The following is a 27939-nucleotide window of genomic DNA, read 5'->3' on the forward strand; positions in this document are numbered from 1 at the left end:
CATACCCCTTGACTTAATCCACATTTTGTGTTACAGCCTGATATAAAAACTTTTCTTTACTTTTCTCAACCATCTAGACTCTACCCCATAACGACAAAGTGAAAACATTTTTGAAAATGAAATGCGGAACTATCTCGTTTACATAAATATTCACACCCGTTTGCTATGACACTGCAAATTGTGCTCAGGTGCATCCAATTCCTTTGATCATCCTTCAGTTATCACAACTTGATTGGAGTCCACCTGGCCGTCTGACAAACTGAGCAACCATGCAAGAAGGACCTTGGTCAGGGAGGTGACCAAGAACCAAATGACCACTCTGGCAGAACTAAAGAGTTCCTTGGCTGAGATGGGAGAACCAGTCAGAAGGACAACAGTCTCTATAGCACTTCACCAATCTAGGCTTTATGGGAGAGTGGCCAGACGGAAGCCACTCCTGAGAAAATGGCACATGACAGCAGGTGAAAGACTGAGCATAAGGCATAAGATTCTGTTGTCTGATTAGACAAATTTAACTCCTTGGCCAGAATGCAAAGTGCTATGTCTGGGGAAAAAACAGGCACAGCTCATCACCTGTCTAACACCATCCCTACCATGAAGCATGGTTGTGGCAGCATCATGCTTTGGGGATGCTTTTCAGCAGCAGGGACTGGGAGACTGGTAAGGTTAAAGGGAACAATTAATGGATGCAAACACAGGGAGATCCTTGATGAGAACCTGATTCAGAGTGCAAGCGACCTTAGACTGGGGCAAAGGTTTGCGTTCCAACCGGACAATGACCCTAAGCATAGAGCCAAAGCAACGCTGGAATGGCTACAGAACAAAAATATGAAAGTCCTTGACTTGAATCCCATTGAAAATCTGTGGAAAGACTTGAAGATTGCTGTCCACCACCGCTCCCTATCTAAATTAACAGAGCTTGAGAAAATCTGCAAGGAAGAATGGGAGAAAATCCCACTATTGACTAGTGTGTAAATACGTATAAATGAGAAATGTCTGTATTTAATTTTCAATACATTTGAAAAAGCTTTCAAACATGTTTTCACTTTGTCATTATGAGGTATTGTGTGTAGATGGGTGAGGATGGAAAGATCTATTTAATTCATTTTGAGTTCTGGCTGTAACACAACAAAATGTAGAGGAGTGTCAAGGAGTGTGAAAACTTTCTGAAGGCACTCAATTTAATGTATAATAATGTATGTGCATTTCATGTAGATATCATATCAATGATTATGATTTAAAAAAAATATGCATACCTTCATATACGATTCTGACAGGATCACCTGCGTAAAAAAATAAGGAAATTCTGCGTTCATAACATCAAAACCCCCTTAACCAAAAAGGCATTACTGATATATGTACGTGCAGTAAGTTAAAGTGATGCATAAATTGTTACTGTGTCGTCAATATTTTGCTGATGGGCCATTGAATGCTGACGCGAATGATGATCATGAATGATCAGTGGTTTTTGCTCACCATTGTCCACTTGGGTGCGGATGGGTCCGGAGCTGACTGTGTCTGTGTTGGTCACAGACGTGTACTGGACCTCCCGCCTCCTTCTTGAGCAGGTGATGTTGTCCGTGCAGTTCTGGGAAGAATAGGGGTGGTTGGAACAGCTTCCTTACACAAGGTCATAGGCTATAACTAGCATCATCTACAGTGCCTTTGGAAAGTATTCAGACCCTTTGACATTTTCCACAACTTACAGCCCTTTCCAAAATGTATTTTTTTTTAAATGTTCCTCATCAATCTACACACAATACCCGATAATGACAAAGCAAAAACAGGTTTTTAGAAATGTTTGCAAATGTATTAAAAAAATTAACATTTACATAAGTATTCAGACCCTTTGCTATAAGACTTGAAATTGAGCTCAGGTGCATCCTGTCCATTGATCATCCTTGAGATGTTTCTTCAACTTGGTATCCACCTGTGGTAAATTAAATTGATTGGACATGATTTGCAAAGGCAGACACCTGTCTATATAAGGTCCAACAGTTGATGTCAGAGCAAAAACCAAGCCATGAGGTCGAAGGAATTGTCAATAGAGCTCCAAGACAGGAATTTGTCGAGGAACAGATCTGGGGAAGGGTACCAAAACATTTCTGCAAAATTGAAGGTCCACAAGAACATAGTGGCCTCCATCATTCTTAAATGGAAGAAGTTTGGAACCACCAAGACTCTTCCTAGAGCTGGCCGCCCGGCCAAACTGAGCTATCAGGGAGAGAAGGGGCTTGGTCAGAGAGGTGACCAAGAACCCAATGGTCACTCTGACAGAGCTCCAGAGTTCCTCTGTGGCGATGGGAGAACCTTCCAGAAGGACAACCATATCTGCAGCACTCCACCAATCAGGCCTTTATGGAGAGTGGCCAGATGGAAGCCACTCCTCAGTAAAAAGCACATGACAGCCCACTTGGAGTTTGCCAAAAGGCACCTAAATACTCTCAGACCATGAGAAACAATGGTCTGGTTGGTTTCATCTGATGAAACCAAGATTGAACTCTTTGGCCTGAATGTCAAGCGTCACGTCTGGAGGAAACCTTGCACCATCCCTACGGTGAAGCATGGTGGTGTCAGCATCATGCTGTGGGAATGTTATTCAGCGGCAGGGACTGGGAGACTATCTAGGATCGAGGGAAAGATGAACGGAGCAAAGTACTGAGAGTTCCTTTATGAAAACCTGCTCCAGAACACTCAGGACCTCAGACTGGGAAAGTTCACCTTCCAACAAGACGACCCTAAGCACACAGCCAAGACAATACAGGAGTGGCTTCCGGACAAGTCTCTGAATGTCCTTGAGTGGGACCAGCCAGAGCCCGGACTTGAACCCGATCGAACATCTCTGGAGAGACTTGAAAATAGCTGTGCAGCAATAATCCCCATCCAACCTGACAGACCTTGAGAGGATCTGCAGAGAAGAATGGGAGAAACTCCCCAAATACAGGTGTGCCAAGCTTGTAGCATCATACCCAAGAAGACTCTAGGCTGTAATCGCTGCCAAAGGTGCTTTAACAAAGTACTGAGTAAAGGGTCTGAATACTTATGTAAATCTTTCAGTTTTAAAAATATATATATGCAAAATAAAAAAAACGTTTTGCTTTGTCATTATGACGTATTGTGGGTAGATAGATGAGGATAATTTTTTTAATCCATTCCAAAATAAGGCTGTGGAAAAGGTCAAGGAATCAGCAACTGACCTGGAGCAGGGAGGTGCAGACAGTCCTCTCGCAGATTCTGGTAGAGCAGTGCAGGTGGTAGGTGGACAGCGTCCTGTTCTTGTTCTTGACAAAGTGGAAGGCCTCGAACGAGAAACGAGCTTCCTGCTGTTGCCCGTTCACACCCATCACTGTCTGGCCGTTCCGGTTACACCTGAGAGAAGCAATGTGATAAGTTATGTCAAGTAAGAAACTATGTGATCAATAACTTGATAATGAATCAATAACTAGAATGTAGCTACAGCTGACTTTCTAGTCTATTCCTCAACCCAACAGGCAACAATTTCAAAGTTACAGTTCATATAAGGAAATCAGTCAATTGAAATAAATTAATTAGTACCGAATCTATGGATGTGAAATGACTGGGAATACAGATCAAATCAAATTTATTGATAACATGCACATGGTTAGCAGATGTTAATGCAAGTGTAGTGAAATGCTTGTGCTTCTAGTTCCCGACAGTGCAGTAATATCTAACAAGTAATCTAACAAATTCACAACGACTACCTTATACACGCACAAATGTAAAGGGATGAATAAGAATATGTACATATAAAAATATTGTTGAGAGATTGCCGTGCAGCATAAACCAAGATGCAGTAGATGGTATAAAATACAGTATATACATATGGGATGAGTAATGTAGGATATGTAGACATTATTAATGTGGTGTTATTTAAAGTGACTAGTGATACCTTTATTAAATCCATTTATTAAATATATTAAAGTGGCCAGAGATTTGAGTCTGTATGTTGGCAGCAGCCACTCTATGTTAGTGAAGACTGTTTAACAGTCTGATGGCCTTGAGATAGAAGCTGTTCAGTCTCTCGGTCCCAGCTTTGATGCATCTATACTGACCTCGCCTTCTGGATGATAGCGGGGTGAACAGGCTGTGGCTCGGGTGGTAGTTTTCCTTGATGATCTTTTTGGCCTTCCTGTGACATCAGGTGCTGTAGGTGCCCTGGAGGGCAGGTAGTTTGACCCCGGTGATGCATTGTGCAGACCGCACCACCCTCTGGAGAGCCTTGAGGTTGTGGGCGGAACAATTGCTGTACCAGGCTGTTATACAGCCAGACCGGATGCTCTCGATTGTGCATCTGTAAAAGTTTGTGAGTGTTTTAGGTGACAGGCCACATTTCTTCAGCCTCCTGAGATTGAAGAGGTGCTGTTGCGCCTTCTTCACCACACTGTCTGTGTGGGTGGACCATTTCAGTTTGTCCGTGATGTGTACGCAGAGGAAATTAAAACTTTCCACCTTCTCCACTACTGTCCCGTCGATGTGGATGGGGGACGCTCTCTCTGCTGTTTCCTGAAGTCCACGATCATCTCCTTTGTTTTGTTGACGTTGAGTGAGAGGTCATTTTCCTGACACCACACTCCGAGGGCACTCACCTCCTCCCTGTAGGCTGTCTCGTCGTTGTTGGTAATCAAGCCTACCAATGTAGTGTTGTCTGCAAACTTGATGATTGAGTTGGAGGCGTGCATGGCCACGCAGCCATTGGTGAACAGGGAGTACAGGAGAGGGCTGAGAACACACCTTTATGGGGCCCCAGTGTTGAGGATCAGCGGGGTGGAGATGTTGTTTCCTACCCTCACCACCTGGGGGCGGCCCGTTAGAAAGTCCAGGACCCACGGTCTCGAGCTTAATGATGAATTTGGAGGGTACTATGGTGTTAAATGCTGAGCTGTAGTCAATGAACAGCATTCTTACATAGGTATTCCTCTTGTCCAGATGGGATAGTGCAGTGTGATGGCGATTCCGTCGTCTGTGGACCTTTTGGGGCGGTAAGCAAATTGGAGTGGGTCTAGGGTAACAGGTAGGGTGGGGGTGATATGATCCTTGACTGGTCTCTCAAAGCACTTCATGATGACAGAAGTGAGTGCTACAGGGCGATAGTCATTTAGTTCAGTTAACTTAGCTTTCTTGGGAACAGGAACAATGGCGGCCATCTTGAAGCATGTGGGCACAGCAGACTGGGCTTTTGCGCGAATGCTGCCATCAATCCACAGTTTCTGGTTAGGGAAGGTTTTAATAGTCACAGTGGGTACAACATCACTGATGCATGCACTTGCTAATTAACTCGGTCACCGAGTCAGCATATAGGTCAATGTTGTTGTCTGAGGCTACCCGGAACATATCCCAGTCCAGGTGATCGAAGCAATCTTGAAGTGTGGAATCCGATTGGTCAAACCAGCGTTGGCTAGCACAGACGTTTCCTGTTTTAGTTTCTGTCTATAGAATGGGAGCAACAAAATGGTGTCATGGATCCCTTACCTTTGATGGGATCTTCATATGGATGATCTTCATATGGTTGCACTCAGCAGACATTCATTTACTCAATAAATGTTCCTTTTGTTCGATAAAGTCTCTTTATATCCAAAAACCTCCATTTTGTTTGTGCGTTTTCTTCAGTAATCCACAGGCTCAAACGCAGTCAAAACAAGCAGACAAAAAATCTAAATTGTATCCGTAAAGTTCATAGAAACATGTCAAACGATGTTTATATTCAATCCTCAGGTTGTTTTTAGCCTAAATAATCTATAATATTTGAACTGGACAATAACGTCGTCAATATAAAATGTAAACAAGAAAGGCACTCTCTCGGTCTCGCGCATGAAAAACCTCTGTGACACTTTAGGGTCCACTCATTCAGACTGCTCTTACTTCTTCATTTTTCAGAATACAAGCCTGAAACAATTCCTAAAGACTGTTGACATCTAGTGGAAGGCATAGGAACTGCAATTTGAGTCCTAAGTCAATGGATACTGTAATGGCATTGAATAAAAAACTACAAAACCAAAAAAAATAATACCTCCCGAATGGATTCTTCTCAGGTTTTCGCCTGCCAAATCAGTTCTGTTATACTCACGGACACTATTTTAACAGTTTTGGAAACGTTAGAGTGTTTTCTATCCAAATCTACCAGTTATATGCATGTCATATCTTCTGGGCCCGAGAAGCAGGCAGTTTAATTTGGGCATGCTTTTCATCCAAAATTCCGAATGCTGCCCCCTACCCTAGAGAAGTTAACAAGAAGTTAAGCTTTTAAATGATGTAAGACACTTGTATCTTCATGAATGCTTAATATTACAAATTTAGTGTTTTTGAATTTCGCGCTCTGCAATTTACCCGGATGTTGTCAAATCGATCCCGGTAACGGGATTCTAGCCGTAAGGGATCCCTAAGGAGGTTAAGGATCGGCGTTCCGTCAACGGGACAGTTGTAAATCATCCAGGGCATTATATCAAGATCGCAGATTTTAGAGTAACAACAAATGTCGGTACATAGAAGTGTCTTATATTGGCTGAAAGCTTAAATTATTGTTAATATAACTGCACTGTCCAATTTACAGTAGCTATTACTGCAAAAAAAAGCCATGCTATTGTTTGGGGAGAGCTCCTTACAACAAAACACTTTTTTCAACGCGATAGGTTTGATACATTCACCGTTGAAGGTGAAATGTGTACTTACATTCTGAAATATTGCTTTGATTTATCATCCAAAGGGTCCCAGAGATAACATGACATGAAGTGTCGTTTTGTTAGATAAAATCATTTTTCATATCCTAAAAAGGTCCATATAGCATGCACGATCGATTTTGTATTTCCACTCATTCAATTTGCAAAGAACGGAATCTGTGAAAATCTCACCCTAAACGTTGTTTGAACGAGTCAAATCACGTTCATATCGATTCCTCAGAGATCCTAGAAGGTAACGACTATTACTTCACTATTTCATTAGGGGTGTAGTATATCCTATAGTACACCATATTTGGTCAGAGAGCAACGCCTTCATGGCACGCCGATGACGCGGGCGGCCATCACTTGAGCAACTGTATCTTTGTCAAATAAGCACAAATTGGGGTCATTGAGTATCCTGTAAAGTAGCCATATATACAGTGGGGCAAAAAAGTATTTAGTCAGCCACCAATTGTGCAAGTTCTCCCACTTAAAAAGATGAGAGAGGCCTGTAATTTTCATCATAGGTACACTTCAACTATGACAGACAAAATGAGAAAAGAAATTCCAGAAAATCACATTGTAGGATTTTTTATGAATTTATTTGCAAATTATGGTGGAAAAGCCAGGCTAGATGATGTCGCTTTTATATCCAGTAGTTCTTCCCAGCTGTATGTAATAACACTTGAGATGTTAAGGGCTAACAATGCAAGAAATAATGTACAAAAAAACTAATTACTGCATAGTTTCCAAGGACCTGAAGCGAGGCGACCATCTCTGTCGGCGCTATCTTGGTGTATGCATCTGTTGGTCACGGATACCTTTAAAAAACTAAGTGGCTCGGGGGTAAAAACATCAATATTTTGGGTCCATGGCCAGGAAACTCCCCAGACCTTAATCCCATTGAGAACTTGTGGTCAATCCTCAAGAGGCGGGTGGACAAACAAAACCCCACAAATTCTGACAAACTCCAAGCATTGGTTATGCAAGAATGGGCTGCCATCAGTCAGGATGTGGCCCAGAAGTTAATTGACAGCATGCCAGGGCGGATTGCAGAGGTCATGGAAAAGAAGGGTCAACACTGCAAATATTGACTCTGTGCATCAACTTCAGCAGACTTTGTGAAAATTAATATGTCATTCTCAAAACCTTTGGCCACGACTTTATATATTTATATAGTTTTAAATGTTATGATTATTTGTGTTGTTCCAAATGTCTGAATAAAAATTAGTTAGTGCAGAACGGTGCTTTTTTGTTTTGTTGGCGTGGCTGAAAAGGGGGGTTCGCCCAGGGAGCCATACAAGCTAGAACCGTCACTGCTCCAGCCTTTGGTGAATCTCGCTCCCTGCAAGCTCCAGGCCAATTGGGCACGCTCTGCTTCTCGCTCTGCTCACTTACTGTGAATAGAACACGACACAGTTTACGTCTGTCTTCTATATATAATATCGCAATGCAGAGCCATGTGGAGAGCGGCGCTCTTACTATTGGACACTTAAATGGTGAAGTTCATCACCATTGGTTAAAGCGTTTCCATTCTATCCGTCCAATCATAGGGACACTTGAGGTATATTAGTACAATAATCCTCAACTGCATTACGTAAAGGCTGACAGAAAAGTCGCTGTATAGCACTGTTGGTATTTGGATTGATAAGTGACAATATAGTAATTAACATGTCTGGTAGAGGCAAAACTGGAGGAAAGGCCAGAGCGAAGGCAAAGTCCCGTTCATCCCGCGCCGGCCTTCAGTTCCCCGTAGGACGTGTCCACAGGTTACTGCGCAAAGGCAACTATGCGGAACGTGTCGGTGCCGGAGCTCCTGTCTATTTGGCTGCTGTGCTGGAATACCTAACGGCTGAGATCCTCGAGTTGGCTGGCAACGCTGCAAGGGATAATAAGAAGACCAGGATCATCCCTCGCCACCTTCAGCTGGCTGTCCGTAACGACGAGGAGCTGAACAAACTGCTTGGCGGCGTGACCATCGCTCAGGGTGGTGTGCTACCCCTGTCTCTTATACACATCTAGGGAACTCAACAAGCTTTTAGGTGGTGTCACCATTGCGCAAGGAGGAGTATTGCCTAACATTCAGGCGGTCCTCCTACCCAAGAAGACTGAAAAACCAGCAAAGAGCAAGTAACCAGCTAGCTACAGATAAAACAAAAACCTGAGCTCCGTTAAGAGCTACCCACTTCTGTATAAAGAGCCTCCTTTTCAAATTAATGCCAGCGCAACCCGATACTGGATGCTTGCAGACGGACAATGCTTCATGTTATTGGTTTCCACGATGCGCAGGCACAGTCATTGGACTATTCATATAAATGTATGGACATTTTCGTATAACATATACCAAATTTGAAACGGTCTCTTGGATATGAGCTATAAATGGTGGTTCATTTGCGGGTGGGGTGAATAACGCAGAGATTTCATTGTGTTTATATTTAGTAGTGCTGTATCAACACTTTGTGTTACACAAAGTGATGTCATGAGGTCAGTCATGTCTACTTGAGTGAAATTGTTTATTTCAATAAATGTTCTGTACTGATACAGGGAACGCGCACAAACGTCATCACCAGTCTGTTGTTTTCACAATCCGGGAACTTTCCATGAGGGAGCTCATGAACAAAGGACACATAGAATTGGTTCTTTGAAGATCTATGGGCAATTATGCAGTGCAGTGTTTTATTATAGATAAGGTATTTATACAAGGCATAACTGTACACGGAACAAAAGCAGCCAAAATAATTTGTATACAGCAGCCAGTGTATATTCTTAATTTATTCCCATTGAACAAGATAAATTAAGGCCAATTCAACTGAATCAGAATCACATTAACAACCAGATGCAAAAACACTATGTTAATGCATACTTTACTAATCAAATTATAAACATATTGATTGCTTTGTTTTAAATAAGATCTCACTTTTCAACCATATTGTGCTCAAATATCAAAAACTGCAAGACCTCTGTCCTTGTGAACTTCAGTGAGGGCAAATGTCTTAAATTAATTTCCAAAGAATGCATTTTGTTTTTGTAAGATCAACCCTTCTGCTGCAGAAGTCCTTACTGCTGATAGCCCTCTGTCTTCATGTCATTCAGACCAAGGTCTTCGTTCTGCTCAAAGGTCCTGGTGTACTTCTCAGTTGTCATCTCTGGGTCTGGGTCAGGCGCATAGACGTTCTGTAGACAAACATGAGACAAATACATTCCAATTCGTTACATTCAGACAGTACATTAATGAACAAGGGCGGGAAATGAAAATGTGATTCATGAAAAATGACAAATTTATCCAGTGGGAGGAGACTTCGTGTTTGAACCTTAAAGGGATAGTCCTGGATTTGGGCAATGAGGCCCTTCATCTACTTCCCGAGTCAGATGTGGATACCATATGTGTCCAGTATGAAGACCGTTTCTAACCAGCATTAGCGCAATTGCTAACTGGCGTTAGCGCAACGACTGGAAGTCTATGGGCACAGCATGCTAGCTGTTCCTGTAGACATCCAGTAATTACGCTAACACTAGCTAGCATTGGATTGCAAAACCTCTTACTTCCTTCATCCTGGATGCATTGCCAAAATTACAAATGATCCTTTTAAAAGACCTGAGAAAGAGAAGCGTCCTCGTACCTGGAGATAGCTGTTCCCTGCAGGGTCATCGAGAACAACATGAACATCCATGTCTCCCGCCATGATCTACAGTATTTTTCAAAAGAAGAGGCGTTTTAAAAAGTCCCACTCCAGCCTCCATTTCACTCTTTTCCCCCTCCACTTTTTTTGATACAGTTTCAGCATGGGTGCCAGATTGTTCTGCATTTAACTACTTTATTGTCTAGCCAAACATACTCAGGTACAGCATATGTACCCTAATAAGCAGTTCACTCAAGTTTGATCAATCAAATGTGAAATTCTTGCATGAGATTTTCTAAAGTCTAAATAAAATATCTGCAGGGCAGGTAGCCTTGCGATTAAGAGCGTTGGTCCAGTAAATGAAAGGTCACTGGTTCGAATCCCCGAGCTGACAAAATCTGTTGATATGCCCTTGACCAAGGCACTTAACCCTAATTGCTCCTGTAAGTCACAATGCATAAGTGTGTCTGCTAAATTACTCAAATGTACAACAATGTCATACTAACAGTTATTTGATGATTGAGGGCCAGAATACACTTACTGTATACAAGTGAATAAATGCCTCCTAGTTAAGCTATAAAAACTAGTTTCCCAATACATTAAGTCCTAAAAGCTCTATTTACATGGTAGTTACAATGCATTTACAATGTAGATACACATTGTTAGTATTTACAACTGTTATCCCAGTTGGTAACATTCAGTTTCAAAGAATTGCAATAGACGCAATGGAAACAAATGAATGGAGCTTAAACAACAATTACAGCGTGAGACAATAGGCTAATGAGTTCGCCTGAGTAAGTTACGAAAATCAATTGCAAATAAATGTAAAAACATTTAATTCCACACATCACTAACAGTTGTAAGTACTTTGGGATGTGTAATTACACTCAAGTTATAGATGTAAAGTGGAACCAAAACTAGATCCAAACAAAACAGTAGTGATGGACTTATTCAATAATTTTATGCCTCTAACCTTGTCAATCTTCTGGCCAAAAAGCTTAAGTTTCTCAGTTCGATCTGAAGTGGAGCTGTCTCCACAAGTGAAGGGATTTTTAGAAACAATCTGGAGGAAAAAGTGGTGGAGGAGAAACATGAATTAAAAACAAGTCCACAGTGAAAGAGAACGCAGACCAGGGGTGCACAAATCAAATTCTTGAAGCAGGTCTGCTGGTTTTGGTTTCTACATAGAAGTTAACTAATCAATTAATGTAAGAGATTGGCCACAGGTCTAAATTCGTCACTAATTAAAAAGGTGAAAATGAAATCAGCAGACACAGCAACCCTCACAGACTGGAGTTGTGTACCACTGCCTTGGAATTACAGCACATCAGCCTTGGCAAAAGTATCCACCAAGCCAAAAGTGCACCCAGGTGCAGAGCCAGTGGACTAGAGATAACACAAGCGGCGTTAAAACATATACAACTCTCCAGTGGAGACTGGAGTTCAATCCCTGTGATAACCCTTCATAATGCATTTCCCCCTCTACTTCTCAATCGACTGAATAAAGCATTAAAAGGGTTTACCAGATCTTTGATGTCTTTGAGGAGTCCCTCCAAGGTGGTGAATTTGCCACCGACAGCCGCCATCCCCAACTCAAATTCCAGCTCAGGTATGAGGATGCTACACGTCTCCGACTGAACAAACAACCACAACATGACAAAACTGGCATGGTTGAGTCAACTCCAACATGATTCAGGAATAGGATTGCTCTCCTGTGAAAAAGTTCCATGTTCCTCTTTGTATGCTTTATTCGAGGACCACAATAGAAACAAGTCATTTGACTTTATTATGTTTGTGCTTCTACACCTGCATTGCTTGCGGTTTGGGGTTTTAGGCTGGGTTTCTGTACAGCACTTCGAGATATTAGCTGATGTACGAAGGGCTATATAAAATAAACTTGATTGATTATGTTTATATCCTCCACAGTTTTTGGTGTATGTCAGGGTTCCCCAACTGGCGGCCCGGCCCACGCGCCGAATTTGGGCCGAGGGGGTCCAAATAAAAATCACCCAAGTTTTTTTATTGTTGGAAATAAGACTGGAAAAACACCAACAAATCAGCTCCAAGTGACTTCAATTTTGGAAATCTATTCCAAAGTATTCCCATGCATAATAGAGTGATACTGTATATGTGATCGTTTACAAATGTAAGCAAGGTTTGAAATTATGTTTTTTGTCAAATATATCTGTTTGGGTTTCTTACGGTCAATTTTTTGCCAACAAATTATTTCAAATTATGTTGGACAAAGCACAAACAGACCTGGGACCAGGGAAATGAAATGATACAGTAAAAGGAAACTAGTGAATGCCAGATAAACAGGCAGTACAATGGAAGGGGCTACCTTCAGAAGATCTCTGGACATGTCAGACACATCAGTGAGGTGAAGGGTTATCTTCGTGCCCAGCTCTTCTGTGGCTCCACCAGATTTCACCTTAACCACAGAATAGATAGTCATGCAGTCATATTAGCAAATTTGCAATCTATGAATATGCCTTGAAAATAAAAATGTGCCTGACAATGAATTAATGATAAAAAAAATAAAATGTAAAGAGTAAACTTACTTCGTTGGTTCGATGTCCACAGTCATCACAGTTTGTTGCCATAATAATGACTTCTTTGAAATGGGGGATTTCTGAGGAATTGTAAAGGAGGATACCTACACCTTGCAAATTGAAACTTTATACACCACCTTAATCCTAGGACACTACTGGGGACCAGTGATGTAGTGGTAAAAATATAGATGGTAACACTGATCGCCATTCGCAGTGATTAAAGTAACGGTCCCTATACTTTCAATGTATTTTTCTACAAAAGGAGAGGAATGCTTGCGCAAAATGAAAAAAGTGAGTAAATATTAAGTGAGTGTACTAGAGTTGTCACGATACCCACATTTTGACTTCGATACCGCTACCAGGTTAAGCATCATGATACTCAATACCGAAATGATACCACATCAAAAAAAGAAAGCGTATTAGCTAGTCAAAGAATAAACATTGAACCAATATGTTGATAAACAGTAGAAAGCGAAAATATATTCTATATTTAATTTCCTTAAAATAACAAAAGAATATCTTGCAATTTCCTTATGCAAAACCATATGAGATTCTGAGCATACAAAATAATTGTACAATACATCTAAACTATTGTAAAATGTATTTGATACATAGGGTTAATTTGCTCATCTATGGCCATAATATTGGGTAAATTACATTTATTAGACCTATGATTAATTACAACTAAATCATTGTATGTATTAAAGAATATTTTAGTTCCAAATCGACATAAAACATTAAGCTTCTATAGTGCAAGTCTCTACAATGGACTTTACACAGCATACCACGATTCCCAGAATGCATTTCAACTCTGAAGGTAGAATACTCCGCCCAGGCCTGCTACTGCTAGCAAGCTCAGACAAACGAAGTGGGTTTAGTCTAAATGTATTGCTGTCATAGGTGCATTTCACATTACCTTTGGGTTGTAATAATATTATAAAGCTCACAAAGTCATGCTGAATATATGTTGATGTCATTGTCACTTAAATCATTTGAATTGCTAGTAGAATAATGTTACAATGTGTAAAATAGTTTTGATATGTCGTTTGGGAACTAAACCTCCCTTTCACTGCACTGCTTTGTAACACCTTTTGCTTAGTTGTTTCAGTGTGCTGGCCCTCATCTGCTTTATAAGCAAAGAATTCCCCTAGTTCGCTTCTGGAGCCAATTTTGTAAGCGAGCTGTGAACACAGAGGTATGATTTTTTTAGTTAGAAGCCATGCTGTCGGCATTGTCACTCTCCTCTCGTTTGCTTCTCAAAAGTGGCTTGCGCTGTGGCAGCTGCATCTGCAAGCACAAGTAGCCTGGCTAGCTTAGAAAGATGGTGCCGGAAGAAATGGCAGCCGTTTTACGGGTGCCTAACCAATTGTGCTAGTATGCGGGTTTTTTTGCGTTATTTGTAACTTATTTTGTACATAATGTTTCTGCCACCGTATCTTATGGCAAAAAAGAGCTTCTGGAAATCAGGACAGCGATCACTCAACCTCGGATTAGACACGTCAACAAGCAGGACGCACAGGATTTACTTCAGACACCCAACAAGGCCAAAATCCCTGTCATTGGCAAGAGAAAGAGACACAGGTAGAGGATACAGGGCGGGGTGCCTCGTAAGGATCCGCTGACGGTAAGGGCAGATTTCCCACTGGCCATCAATATTACTTGTCAACGTACAATCATTGGACAATAAATTAGACATGGTACGATCACGAATATCCTACCAACGGGACATCAAAAACTGTAATATCTTATGTTTCACCTAATCGGGGCTGAATGATGACATGGAAAACATTCAGCTGGCGGGATATACGCTGCACCGGCTAGATAGAACAGCACACTCCGGTAAGACGAGGGGGGGTGGTCTATGTATACTTGCAAACAGCTGGTGCACAAAATCAAAGGAAGTCTCTAGATTTTGCTCGCCTGAAGTAGAGTATCTCATGATAAGCTGTGAACCACACTATTTGCCGAGAAAGTTATCAATTTTTTTCATGGCTGTTTATTTACCACCACAGACAGATGCTGGCACTAAGACCGCACTCAGTCAGCTGTATAAGGAAATAAGCAAACAGGAAACAACTCACCCTGAGGTGGTGCTCCTAGTGGCCGGGGACATAAATGCAGAAAAACTTCTATCAACTTCTATCAGCATGTTAAATGCGCAACCAAAGGGGGGGAAAATTCTAGATCACATTTACTCCACACAGACGTGTACAAAGCTCTCCCTCCATTTGGCAAATCTGCCCATAATTCTATCCTCCTGATTCCTGCTTACAAGCAAAAATGAAAGCAGGAAGCACCAGTGACTCGGGTCTATAAAAAAAGTGGTCAGATGAAGCAGATGCTAAACTACAGGACTGTTTTGCTGTCACAGACTGGAACATGTTCCAGGATTCTTCCAATGGCATTGAGGAGTACACCACATCAGTCACTGGTTTTATCAATAAGTGCATCGAGGACGTCCTCCCCACAGTGACTGTTCGTACATACACCAAACAGAAGCCATGGATTACAGGAAACATTCGCACTGAGCTAAAGGGTAGAGCTGCCGCTTTCAAGGTGCAGGACTCTAATAAATCCTGCTATCACCTCCAACGAACCATCAAATAGGCAAAGCGCCAATACAGGACTAAGATTGAATCGTATTACACCGGCTCCGATGCTCGTCGGATGTGGCAGGGCTTGCAAACTATTACAGACTACAAAGGGAAGCACAGCCGCGAGCTGCCCAGTGACAAGCCTACCAGACGAGCTAAATCACTTCTATGCTCGCTTCGAGGCAAGCAACACTGAGGCATGCATGAGAGCATCAGCTGTTCTGAACGACTGTGTGATCAAGCTGTCCGTAGTCGACGTGAGTAAGACCTTTAAACAGCTGGGCCAGACGGATTACCAGGACGTGTGCTCCGGGCATGTGCTGACCAACTGGCAACTGTCTTCACTGACATTTTCAACATGTCCCTGATTGAGTCTGTAATACCAACATGTTTCAAGCAGACCACCATAGTCCCTGTGCCCAAGAACACGAAGGCAACCTGCCTAAATGACTACAGATCCGTAGCGCTCACATCCGTAGCCATGAAGTGCTTTGAAAAAGGCTGGTAATGGCTCACATTAACACCATTATCACAGAAACCCTAGACCCACTCCAATTTGCATACCGCTCAAACAGATCCACAGATGATTCACTCTATTGCACTCCACGCTGCCCTTTCCCACCTGGACAAAAGGAACCCCTACGTGAGAACACTATTCATTCTATGGGGGTGCCACAGAGTTCAAGTCTCGGGTCAACTCTTCTCTGTATACATCAATGATGTCGCTCTTGCTGCTGGTGATTCTCGGATCCATCTCTACGCAGACGACACCATTCTGTATACTTCTGGCCCCTCTTGGACACTTAACTAACCCCCAGACGAGCTTCAATGCCACACAACTCTCCTTCAGTGGCCTCCAACTGCTCTCAAATGCAAGTAAAACTAAATGCATGCTATTCAATTGATCACTGCCCGCACCTGCCCGCTCGTACAGCATCACTACTCTGGACGGCTCTGACTTAGAATACGTGGACAACTACAAATACCTAGGTGTCTGGATAGTCTGGAAGGAGAGTTTACAGTCTAACATTAAGCATCTCGAATACAAAATTAAATCTATAAATCGACTTCCTATATCTCAACAAAGCATCCTTCACTCATGCTGCCAAACATACCCTCGTAAAACTGACCATTCTACCGATCCTCGACTTCGGCGATGTGATCTATAAAATAGCCTCCAACACTCTACTCAACAAATTGGATGCAGTCTATCACAGTGCCATCCGTTTTGTCACCAAAGCCCCATACACTACCCACCACTGCGACCTGTACACTCTCGTTGGTTGACCCTTGCTTCATACTCGTCGCCAAACCCACTGGCTACAGGTCATCTACAAGTCTCTGCTAGGTAAAGCCCCGCCTTATTTCAGCTCACTAGTCACCACAGCAGCACCCACTCGTAGCACGCGCTCCAGCAGGTATATCTCACTGGTCACCCCCAAAGCCAATTCCTCTTTGGTCGCCTTTCCTTCCAGTTCTCTGCTGCCAATGACTGGAACGAACTGCAAAAATCACTGAAGCTGGAGACTCATATCTCCCCCACTAGCTTTAAGCACCAGCTGGCAGAGCAGCTCACAGATCACTGCACATAGCCCATCTGTAAACAGCCCATCCATCTACCTCATCCCCATGCTGTATTTATTTATCTTGCTCCTTTGCACCCCAGTATCTCTACTTGCACATTCATCTTCTGCACATCTACCATTCCAGTGTTTAATGGCTATATTGTAATTACTTCGCCACCATGGCCTATTTACTGCCTTAACTCCCTTATCTTAACTCATTTGCATTCACTGTATATAGACTCTTGTTTTATTTTTTCCCAACTGTATTATTGACTGTATGTTTTGTTTATTCCGTGTGTAACTCTGTGTTGTTGTATGTGTCAAATTGCTATGCTTTATCTTGGCCAGGTCGCAGTTGCAAATGAGAACTTGTTCCCAACTAGCCTACCTGGTTAAATAAAGGTGAAATAAAAAGCTCAGCGTTCAACACCATAGTGCCCTCAAAGCTCATCACTAAGCTAAGGATCCTGGGACTAAACGCCTCCCTCTGCAATTGGATCCTGGACTTCCTGACGGGCCACCCCCAGGTGGTGAGGGTAGACAGCAACATCTGCCATGCTGATCCTCAACACCGGAGCCCCTCAGGGGTGCGTGCCCAGTCCGCTTCTGTACTCCCTGTTCACCCACGACTGCATGGCCAGGCACGACTCCAACATCATCATTAAGTTTGCAACAGTGGTAGGCCTGATCACCGACAAGACAGCCTATAGGGAGGATGGTCAGAGACCTGGCTGGGTGGTGCCAGAAAAACAACTTATCCCTCAACAGAATCAAGACAAGGAGATGATTGTGGACTACAGGAAACGGAGGACCGAGCAAGCCCCCATTCTCATCAACGGGGCTGTAGTGGAGCAGGTTGAGAGGTGCAAGTTCCTTGGTGTCCACATTACCAACAAACTATCATGGTCCAAACACACCAAGACAATTGTAAAGGCATGACCAAGCCTATTCCCCCTCAGGAAACTAAAAAGATTTGGCATGGGTCCTGAGATCCTCAAAAGGTTCTACAGCTGCACCATCGAGAGCATCCTGACTGGTTGCATCACTGCCTGGTATGGCAACTGCTCGGCCTCCGACCTCAAGGCACTACAGAGGGTAGTGCGTACGGCCCAGTACATCACTGGGGCTAAGCTACCTGTCATCCAGGACCTCTATACCAGGCAGTGTCAGAGGAAGGCCCTGAAAATTGTCAAAGACCCCAGCCACCCCAGTCAAACTGTTCTCTGCGCTACCGCATGGCAAGCGGTACCGGAGCGCCAAGTCTAGGACCAAAAGGCTTTTCAACAGCTTTTACCCTCAAGCCATAAGACTCCTGAACAGGTCATCAAAACAGCTACCTGGACTATTTGCATTGTGTCCCACCACCCCCTCTTTTAAGCTGCTGCTACTCTCCGTTTATCATCTATGCATAGTCACCTTAACTATACCTACTTGTACATATTACCTCAATTAGCCTGACTAACCGGTGCCCCGCACATTGACTCTGTGCCGGTACCACCTGTATATAGCCTCACTACTGTTATTTTACTTATTTTTTTTCTCCTCCTCTTTACTTATCATTTACCTAATACCTATTCCTTCCTTCTAAATTACGCTGTTGGTTAGGGCTTGTAAGTCAGCATTTCACTGTAAGGTCTACACCGGTTGTATTCGGCGCACATGACAAATAAAGCTTTGTTTGATTTGACTTACTGCCCCCTTGAGAAGATTCACACAAATTACTAGACAAACTCGATCCTCTCAATCCGTATAAGACGTGAGGCACATTTGACAGAAGTACCGAAAGAAACAATTCTCATACCAAACAGTTTATGTTCTAGTAGTCGAATAGGTACAGAAGTTTCAGTGTAGCGTGCAACACTAGCGTTAACCCTCCACTACACCACTGCTGGGGAAAACCAAAGAGACTGGAAAGGATACGGACAAGCTTCATGTTTGTCGAGGCTGGGGCATTGCACTCTGGACAGTTCGTATTAAATGTTAACACCTGAGGGAGAAATTGTATATATTACTCAAGGGTAAATTGAGGAAAAACTCAATCTAAATTGATGCATAAAGTCTGGAAATCCCACCTCATTTCTCATACTGTCAATGTCATTAATGGGCTTTTCCTCTTCCTCCTCATCTTCAGCCTGAGCAAAAAAACAAGAAGAAAAAAAAGTCAGTCGCATTATTCTTATGCTCGATAAAAGTTTATTGGTGAACATGTGTCAAATTACAAAATGACTTCTGCAGTCTATTGTTTTCTTCTACCCTGTGAGGATTCCACACACATTGGCACAAGACATGAGGACAGCAACCGAGGCACTGCCTTTCTAAAACAGATGTGTCCCCTTACAGGAGTAGTGATGTGTCAAGTCAAACTACTCGCCTTTATTCCTAACTGGGCGTCCTGTTGGGGAGTTCTTGTGTAGTTGCAGACCGAGAGAGCCTCATCCTTCTGCGGAGCAAAGGGGTTCTCCACAAAACTGTTCCCAGATGGATCATCAATGACCTACAACAACAACACACATACTCATGTATCTTACAGAATGATCCTCTGTTTAAGAAAACCAGAGTAAAGAAAGAACATTGTACTTTAATTAAACCTGTGCCTTCATTGTATAGCTAGAAATGTTTAATTGCATGTAACTTCAATCTTGTACACAGATGAGAGGCTGAAGCGATACAATTGGACATACCAGTGTGAATCCACTTTCACCTTCTTTCAGCTCCTTCAATTTATCAATGAACTCACTGATTTTTACAGCAACTTCTGGTGCAGTTTCCTTCAAGCATAAACATGATTTAGTCAACAACAAGCAGTAAAGTACACTACCGTTCATAAGTTTGGGGTCACTTAGAAATGTCCTCGTCTTTGAAAAGCAATTTTTGTCCATTAAAATAACATCAAATTATTAGACATTGTTAATGTTGTAAATGTCTATTGTAGCTGGAAACAGCTGATTTTTTGAATGGAATATCTACATAGGTGTACAGAGGCCCATTATCAGCAACCATCACTCCTATGTTCCAATGGCATGTTGTGTTAGCTAATTCAAGTTGATAATTTTAAAAGGCTAATTGATCATTGGAAAAACCTTTTGCAATTATGTTAGCACAGCTGAAAACTGTTCTGATTAAAGAAGCAATAAAACGGGCCTTCTTTAGACTAGTTGAGTATCTGGACCATCAGCATTTGTGGGTTCAATTACAGGCTCAAAATGGCCAGAAACAAAGAACTTTCTTCTGAAACTCGTCAGTCTATTCTTGTTCTGAGAAATGAAGGCTTTTCCATGTGAGAAATTGCCAAGAAACGGAAGATCTCGTACAACGCTGTGTACTACTCCCTTCACAGAACAGCGCAAACTGGCTCTAACCAGAATAGAAAGTGTGAGGCCCCGGTGCAAGAGGACAAGTACATTAGAGTGCCTAGTTTGAGAAACAGACGGCTCAAGTCCTCAACTGGCAGCTTCCTTAAATAGTAACCGCAAAACACCAGTCTCAACGTCAACAGTGAAGAAGGCACTCCGGGATCCTTGCCTTCTAGGCATAGTGTCAAAGAAAGCCATATCTTAGACTGGCCAATAAAAAGAAAAAAGATGGGAAATAGAACAGACACTCGACAGAGGAACTCTGCCCAGAAGGCCAGCATCCCAGAGTCGCCTCTTCACTGTTGACATCGAGACTGGTGTTTTGCAGGTACTATTTAATAAAGCAGCCAGTTGAGGACTTGTGAGGCGTCTTTCTCAAACTAGACACTAACGTACTTGTCCTCTTGCTCAGTTGTGCACCAGCTAACACAACGTGCCATTGGAACACAGGAGTGATGGTTGCTGATAATGGGCCTCTGTACGCCTATGTAGATATTCCATAAACAAATCTGCTGTTTCCAGCTACAATAGTCATTTTCAACATTAACAATGTCTACACTGTATTTGTGATCAATTTGATGTTATTTTAATGGACAGAAATGTGCTTTTCTTTCTAAAACAAGGATATTTCTAAGTGACCCCAAACTTATGAACGGTAGTGTAAGTATGGCATTTAGTAAAATCAAAGTAAACAAAGCTTATACATTTCTTAGTGGCTGGTCTTGCTCCAACCCTGCAACTGCACGGTCTAAGAGGCCTTCGATGGTAGAGAGTGCTAGGGAGCAAGAGGCAAAGTTAATGGCTACTGTACAACTGTTCTTCATCTCCTAAATGCATGAAGATTAATTTACTACAACAGTTGGATTAATTAAGTCAAGTTTAGCCTACGACACTGTGCTACCTTCGGAAAATACCTGTATAATAGGGATGTGCATCTTTCTCTTTCCAGACAATTCTCCGATACAGGAAAGATGGATTTTAGTTTGAAACGATTCAGTGGAATTTGGTTTGATTAGAGGAACGAATCGATGCAACTTTTGTTACATAAACACATTCATTTTCCAATTTTAAAATAAAATCTGATGCCGATGGAGCTCAGGAGCTGGGCCTCTCTGAACTGGATCTCTGTGTGTGTGTGTGAATGATGTACTCTCTAGGTCTTCGGTTTATGTAGGCACCTGAAAGGAGCCATTAGGGAACCTGGGCAACTACCAGATTAAAAAATTGTTAGCGCTAGTAATGTATCAATATTTATCTTAGAAAACTAGCTATGACATAGCCAATGAATATATAGCACAACTTTGGATTTCACCCCCGTTTAGACCGTTTGGAAGTTGACAGACTTCGAGTGACCTTTTCTTCTCAGGTTAGAACATGCAGTGTGCAATGTTCCCTCTCCCCCCGGGACTGCCGCACAGAAGAAATAACAAGAGAACTTTCTAGTTAACACTATCAACGTTTCCCTTTACTGTGGGAACTGTGATCGAGTCAATGCAATATCAGCCACTTTCAATGCAACATACAGAGAAAATAAAACTATGCAAGAGATGTTCTTGTACGCAGAGCACATTGGAGTAGGATTCTATTGCATTGACAGGCACGACTAAGGCCCATACGCTACACAGACCAGTGTGCTTTAACCAATCAGAGCTGCAGTATCCCTATATGCAAATAGACCACTGCCATACATGGATATGTACCATTCACTTTGATCTGGACTGGCTTTACAGCATAAGTGGTCACGAGTAGATGCGCTTGTTTTAAGATCAAAGCGAGAGCTGCATGTAGTCACGTGTGCACATTTGTTCATATTCTTCACGAGTAAGTGAGCTATTAGCCCAGTTATAGCTAATTGCGTGTCAGCAATGGTGGAGTGGTTGCTTCCTACAAGAGCACAAAACGTGTGCATTTCTATCCTTTGAAACAGCAAGTCTGGTAAAGAGCTTTTTTTCTGTCTTAAAGGGGCAGTGTTACAATTTGAGACCGGCTTGAATAAGTCAAGTAGCCAATAGGCAGATGGTAGCATAATTTGTCTGATTCTTTATAATAAATGGTATGGGAATAATAATGTAAAGTGGTTTATTGCATCAACCACCACAACATTTTCAGTCACCTTGTCTGAATGACCAGTGGTCAACAGGTTAATGTCAATCCCTACATGTTTTTTGGAAGTCTTATGAATGTAGGCCTACATTGAACACCCCACATTGGCTTCTACTGCAGGCTGAATGATAGAACCGCTATTTCAATGTTCAAATTTGATGGGATGCATTTTGCCCATAGTTTTTTTTTTAATGGTAGGCCACTCTGATCAAATAGCCACAGTAGCCTTCTTGGTCAATGTTATAACTAACTTAAAAACGGGTACAGCCTCAGTGCTCACAGTAGAATTTTCACAACATTGAAGTGTGCGCTCAACAGACCTGAAATTTGCTCAGTGCCGAAGAAAATGGAGGCAACATTGAGTGCCGGTAGCAAAAGTGATTGCTGTCCTCGTAATGAAATTGCTTACCTAAAAATGACCATATATACTGATTGTTTCAAGCAAAACTACCAAAACTATTGCTGATGGTGAACCTGAACAATCAAAATAAAATACAATGTAAGCCCCGATCAGCATGTAGGCTACAGTATAGCCAGATGAGTTGTGTCTCCAGGGGTAGCACAGGCTACTTTTATTCCGGTAAAACACAATTTAACAGTACATTTGATTTAAAAAATGACATAGCAAATGACATTGGTTGTCACTCAACTAATTAAGCACAAGCCATTTAACATATATTTGAATGGTGAAGCACATATGTGCCAGATCAGGAATACCCTTCGTTTTGTCAGCACACAAAGCTGCGCAGTTTGACTAGGCTACTGATATTGCCTGGGGTTGTTATGCGTGCAAAATGACTTGGAGATCAATGACTGTCAACATGATTACATGCTTTGTTCCACACTGAAGGAGAGGATGCAGTTGTCATAAAATGAGGTATTTTCGGGAAGGTAGAAAGTAATTGGAGCCAATTGTTTTAGTGAATCAGATTTTGAACCGACTTTCTGACCGATGCATGCTACATTTGGATCGGTTTGGATTCCCAGACTGACGTACTCATATTTTAAACATTTTAACAGGGGGCCGATGCGTATTGGTGAATCGTTACATTCCTACTGTATAAACAAAAAAAGGATAAAAATGATTCCAGTAATATAGCTAAGAGGAATCTCAGCAGTAAAATACAGTATTATTAGATGAACAGACGAGGAAATTCTCTAGATCTGAGACCAAGCTAGCAATTCTCAGGCCGACAATGGGTGACCCTAATTTCTGGAATCAGTGGCAACCTGACAGTGCCTGAAAAGTGAAAAATGTTTTCCAAATCAACAAAGTTGAGGGAGTACTTACAGCCCTTTTGTGTGTATGGGGGTATTTCAAAATCCAGTTCAGGGATTCTGGTGGTTGCACTGTCTGCTTTGACAACTTCTCGATTCATATCCTACAAAACACAACAAAACAGACAAAATATAGAATAAAAGATCATCAAATAAAGTTAGCTATCTATATAAAATCAACAGTGTGCTGCATCTAGCCTGGTCCTAGGTGGACCCTCTTGGGAAGCATTGACGACGGCACGGCCAATGTGTACAACAGTCCCAACAATCTGTCTAAACGTTAACAATTCTCACTTGTGATACAGTTTTAGATATGAAAGTAACATTCCAAAGGCTTCCTATCATCGAGAAATTATTTTCAAAAAACAAAAAAAAGGTCAAATTAATATAACATTTATTTTTATTTTTATCGAAACCCACACAGCCATACTGTTGCACGGTTTTTCCATTACAGCACCAGTGATTATGTTAATGTTGGCTCTAGTGTTATTTTTTTGGGGAACTGTGTTTCCGTCACAGAGTGTGACAACACTTGAACAGATGAACAGAATCAACCACCTCTGCATTATCACCATAGTTGCTTTGCGCGGTGTTAACAGTGGAAGGGGTTAACCAAGGTTAAGAGTTAGCCATTGTTATGTAAATACCAGCTGAAAAGTACCAGCGGCCTCACCTTGGCCCCAAGTCAGAACAGGTCCAGAGGACATGGCCCGGTGAGACAGAGGTGAAAACAAAAAAGTCTGAGGCCTTTTTGTTAAAACACTTGAGTAGGACTAAATCCTCTGAAAATTCTCTACAACGTTTCTAGCATCTCTGAACACCTGTGTGTAAAGAAAGAAGGACGCCAGAAAAAAATACTAAATCAGCTGCAACTGTGTTTAACAGTGTATATTTTGTATTTGTAAAATTATTTTGATGTGATATTAAAACTATTCATAGATGTGTTTCTAGAACTGCTTCAAAATTGCAAATCTATTAGAGTTTAGATTGAGTATCAGGCTGTTTCGGCTTCCAGAGCCAGTTTACCTCTGAACATAATGGTTTATTTCTCATGTGTTTTTTTCCTTCTTATTTAACTCTACAACATTGGGAAAGAGCTTGTAAGTAAGTATTTCACTGTATGGGCTACCTACACCTGTTGTATTTGGTGCATTTGACAAATAACATTTGATCTTGGACAGTAAAGGAATAGGCTAGCCCACACTCCTTAACAGCTCATCTTGAGCTAGCCTAGTCGCAGATCTGTTTCTCCTCTTGCCAATGCCAACTCCATTGACGTTTGGCATGACAATGACATGACAGCTAGCACAGACAGGCACTCAGGCAAGCTAGTATTCCCAATTGTTGCTAGCCACGCACATTTACATAGAGAAAAAAAAACGTCCTTGTTGGTCACAAATGTTGAATAAAATTATATTTGAATTTACTCTGCGGATTGTATGTGGGGTTGGTCCTAGAGGGTCGAAATTCTTAACAAAATATCAACAAGAAAGTATTATTAAACAGACTTCAAAACAAGGGTCTGTGTGGCAAATAAGATTTCTTTGCTCGTGACCAAAAGCATATGCACAAGACGCAAGTACATGCACACATACTAACAGAAGTCTTGCAGGTGTTTATGGTTTTGCACAAGTGATTGAAATTTCAACAGCAGTACCAGTGCTCTAAAAAGTTAGGTAATAATACTTTCCTATAGATATTGTCTCAAATTATTTCTACTTACTGAAGGACCAACCTCACAGACAACCAGTAGAGTAAGTTAAAGTGTAATTCTAAACATTCTGGCTTGTAAGGAAACTTACCAAGTTTTTGCAATGCTTTGTTTCAGACTGTATACCCAGAACTGGTATCACAGGTTGATTTATTAGGCAAGCCAGCTAGCTACATCTTAAAGCCTACCACATGTCAGTGGTTCAGCATATGCCTGGGAAAGGAACTGCATCCTAGCTAGATTACAGGACAAAGCTGTTTAAACAATTTTTGGTATATTATCAAAATAAATCCCAGCACATTTTTTAGACTCATTAAGCAGCTTTCGCTGATTAATTAAAAAACTATTGGGACCTACTGTTGAACATTCAATTTTTATTCCTAAAACGATGCTTTCTCTGTTTCCTCTTGACAATTGAAAATAAGGAATGCGGTACAGAATACAAATATTCCAAAACATGCATCCTGTTTGCAACACATAACTAAAGTCATATTGCAAAAATGTGGCAAAGCAATTCACTATTTGCCTGAATAAAAAGTGTTATATTTGGGCAAAATCCAACACATTACTGAGTACCACTCTCCATATTTTCAAGCATAGTGGTGGCTGCATCATGTTATGGGTATGCTTTTCCAGGATAAAAAGAAACCTTATGGAGCTAAGCATAGTCATATTCCTAGAGGAAAACCTGGTTCAGTTTGCTTTCCACCAGACTCTAGATGAATTCACCTTTCAGAAGGACAATAACCTAAAACAAGGCCAAATCTACACTGGAGTTGTTTACCAAGACGACATTGATTGTGCCTGAGTGGCCCAGTTACAGTTTTGACTTATATCTGCTTGAAAATCTATGGCAAGACTTGAAAATGGTTGTCTAACAATGATCAACAAACAATTTGATAGAGCTTCAATTTTGAAATGAAGAAATGGGCAAATGTTGCACAACTCAGGTGTGGAAAGCTCTTAGAGACCCAGAAAGACGGCTGTATTCGCTGCCAAAGGTGATATTGACAGGGCTGTGAATACTTATGCAAATTAGATATTTAATTTCTAATTTATTTGCTAAAATGTGTCATTATGGGGTATTGTGTGTAGATGGCTGAGAGAAAAAATCTATTGAATCCATTTTGAATTCAGGTTGTAACAACAAAATGTGGAATAAGCCAAGGGGTATGAATACTTTGAAGGCATTGTATATTTCACTAGTTTTACCATTTAGAGCTTGAAAATGTTTTTATGCAACATTTTACTGGCTCTAGAAAGAGTTTCCATACATAACTAGTTGATTGTAACGGGCTAACGTAATGCTCCATTAGCTGTTACAAGATAGTCAAATTATTTTCTACGCCAAACGTACTGTAACGTTTGGCGTGTAACGGCCATGTAACGGCTAATGGAGCATCACAATAGCCCATTACAATCTGCTAGTTAGTTCCCATATATAGTGAGTGACCGTGCACCAGTTCGTTAATTTCCCCTCCCTAGCTAGATAGCCTACCTGTTTTGACTTGACATTGAGTGTGTAGGTGATGCCTTGATCCTGTATGCGACCAGCTGATTGGATTTCAGTGTTTGACCAACTGCAGTTGGGGCAGGTGAAAGAACTGATGATAACTTCTTTGAAGAAAGGAATCTTCGTAAGAAGAATACGTGTCATTCCCTACAAAGAGTGAGAGAACACATGTTGGATGACAGTCAATCATACTGCGATAGACAATTCCATACGTTTAATTAACTGGTCTGTGTGTTAGCTAGCTCGTTAACGTTACCTAGCTAGCTACTTACATTTTGGTAACAATTCATGCACAGACTCTCGATTTCGGTGGGTTGACTGTCTTCGTCATCAGCATTGATCTCCTTGAAAACACTACCGCCACGGACATTTTCCTCTGCGATGACGGACATTATTTCACTTCACGATTGTTGTCGATAAAAAATGAACTGTTATTTTGCATATGCCGTCCGCTGTTTCTGGAACTTTCTATTACAACCGAAGGTGCGGTTCAAAACGCACGTTTCAACTCTGCGTTTCTCCTTATCCCTGAAATAAACGTGACATACATCTACTTCTTTGGTGGAAAATGGCACATGTTTTGTGCGCATGCGTAAACCCAATGAACGTGTCGTCATTTTGCAGGAAGTGGCCTTGTTAGTTATTTAAGGTTTCTAAACGGGATCCTTAGAACGTCCCATTTTTTATGTTATTTACTTATTTAATTATTTAACCTTTATTTAACTAGGCAAGTCAGTTGAGATCAAATTCTTATTTACAATGACACCCTACCCCGGTCAAATGTGCGCTGCCCTATGAGACTCCCAATCACGAGTTTGGGGAGTTTCTCCCATTCTTCTCTGCAGAACCTCTCAAGCTCTGTCAGGTTGGATGGGGAGCGATGTGATACAGCCTGGATTCGAACCAAAGACTGCACTGAGATTCAGTGCCTTAGCCCGCTGCACCACTCGGGAGCTCATACTGTAATGGTCATGGA

At 41.7% G+C, this 27939-nt stretch overlaps 3 protein-coding genes across 3 annotated transcripts in view; 1 reads left to right on the forward strand and 2 right to left on the reverse strand.

Annotated features, from left to right (window-relative positions):
- vps11 (VPS11 core subunit of CORVET and HOPS complexes) overlaps nucleotides 1-3363 on the reverse strand; it is a 56257-nt gene extending 52894 nt beyond the window's left edge. The window contains exons 1-3 of the mRNA XM_070449344.1: nucleotides 3198-3363; nucleotides 1477-1588; nucleotides 1257-1283 (exon numbers count right to left, since the gene is read on the reverse strand). Coding sequence (XP_070305445.1) covers nucleotides 1257-1283; nucleotides 1477-1588; nucleotides 3198-3344 — 286 coding nt within the window. The 5' untranslated portion in view covers nucleotides 3345-3363. The remainder of the gene's footprint in view (nucleotides 1-1256; nucleotides 1284-1476; nucleotides 1589-3197) is intronic.
- Nucleotides 3364-8258: 4895 nt separating this feature from the next.
- Nucleotides 8259-8834, forward strand: h2ax1 (H2A.X variant histone family member 1). Its single transcript, XM_070449347.1, has 2 exons — nucleotides 8259-8661; nucleotides 8738-8834. The coding sequence occupies exons 1-2, from the start codon at nucleotides 8346-8348 to the stop codon at nucleotides 8806-8808; spliced, it is 387 nt and encodes a 128-aa protein (XP_070305448.1). The 5' UTR covers nucleotides 8259-8345; the 3' UTR covers nucleotides 8809-8834.
- Nucleotides 8835-9311: 477 nt separating this feature from the next.
- zpr1 (ZPR1 zinc finger) lies at nucleotides 9312-27532 on the reverse strand. The gene is made up of 14 exons (XM_024011509.2): nucleotides 27236-27532; nucleotides 26949-27110; nucleotides 23753-23843; nucleotides 21063-21133; nucleotides 19687-19773; nucleotides 19377-19499; nucleotides 19078-19137; nucleotides 18926-18992; nucleotides 12856-12926; nucleotides 12636-12725; nucleotides 11818-11928; nucleotides 11268-11357; nucleotides 10295-10360; nucleotides 9312-9848 (listed from the first exon to the last, which is right to left on the reverse strand). Exons 1-14 carry the CDS (start codon nucleotides 27353-27355, stop codon nucleotides 9732-9734), a joined length of 1326 nt encoding a protein of 441 aa, XP_023867277.1. The 5' UTR covers nucleotides 27356-27532; the 3' UTR covers nucleotides 9312-9731.
- Nucleotides 27533-27939: the final 407 nt, after the last annotated feature.

The sequence above is a fragment of the Salvelinus sp. IW2-2015 genome, linkage group LG20, assembly GCF_002910315.2.
Source record: "Salvelinus sp. IW2-2015 linkage group LG20, ASM291031v2, whole genome shotgun sequence".
NCBI classification, from domain to species: Eukaryota; Metazoa; Chordata; class Actinopteri; order Salmoniformes; family Salmonidae; genus Salvelinus; species Salvelinus sp. IW2-2015.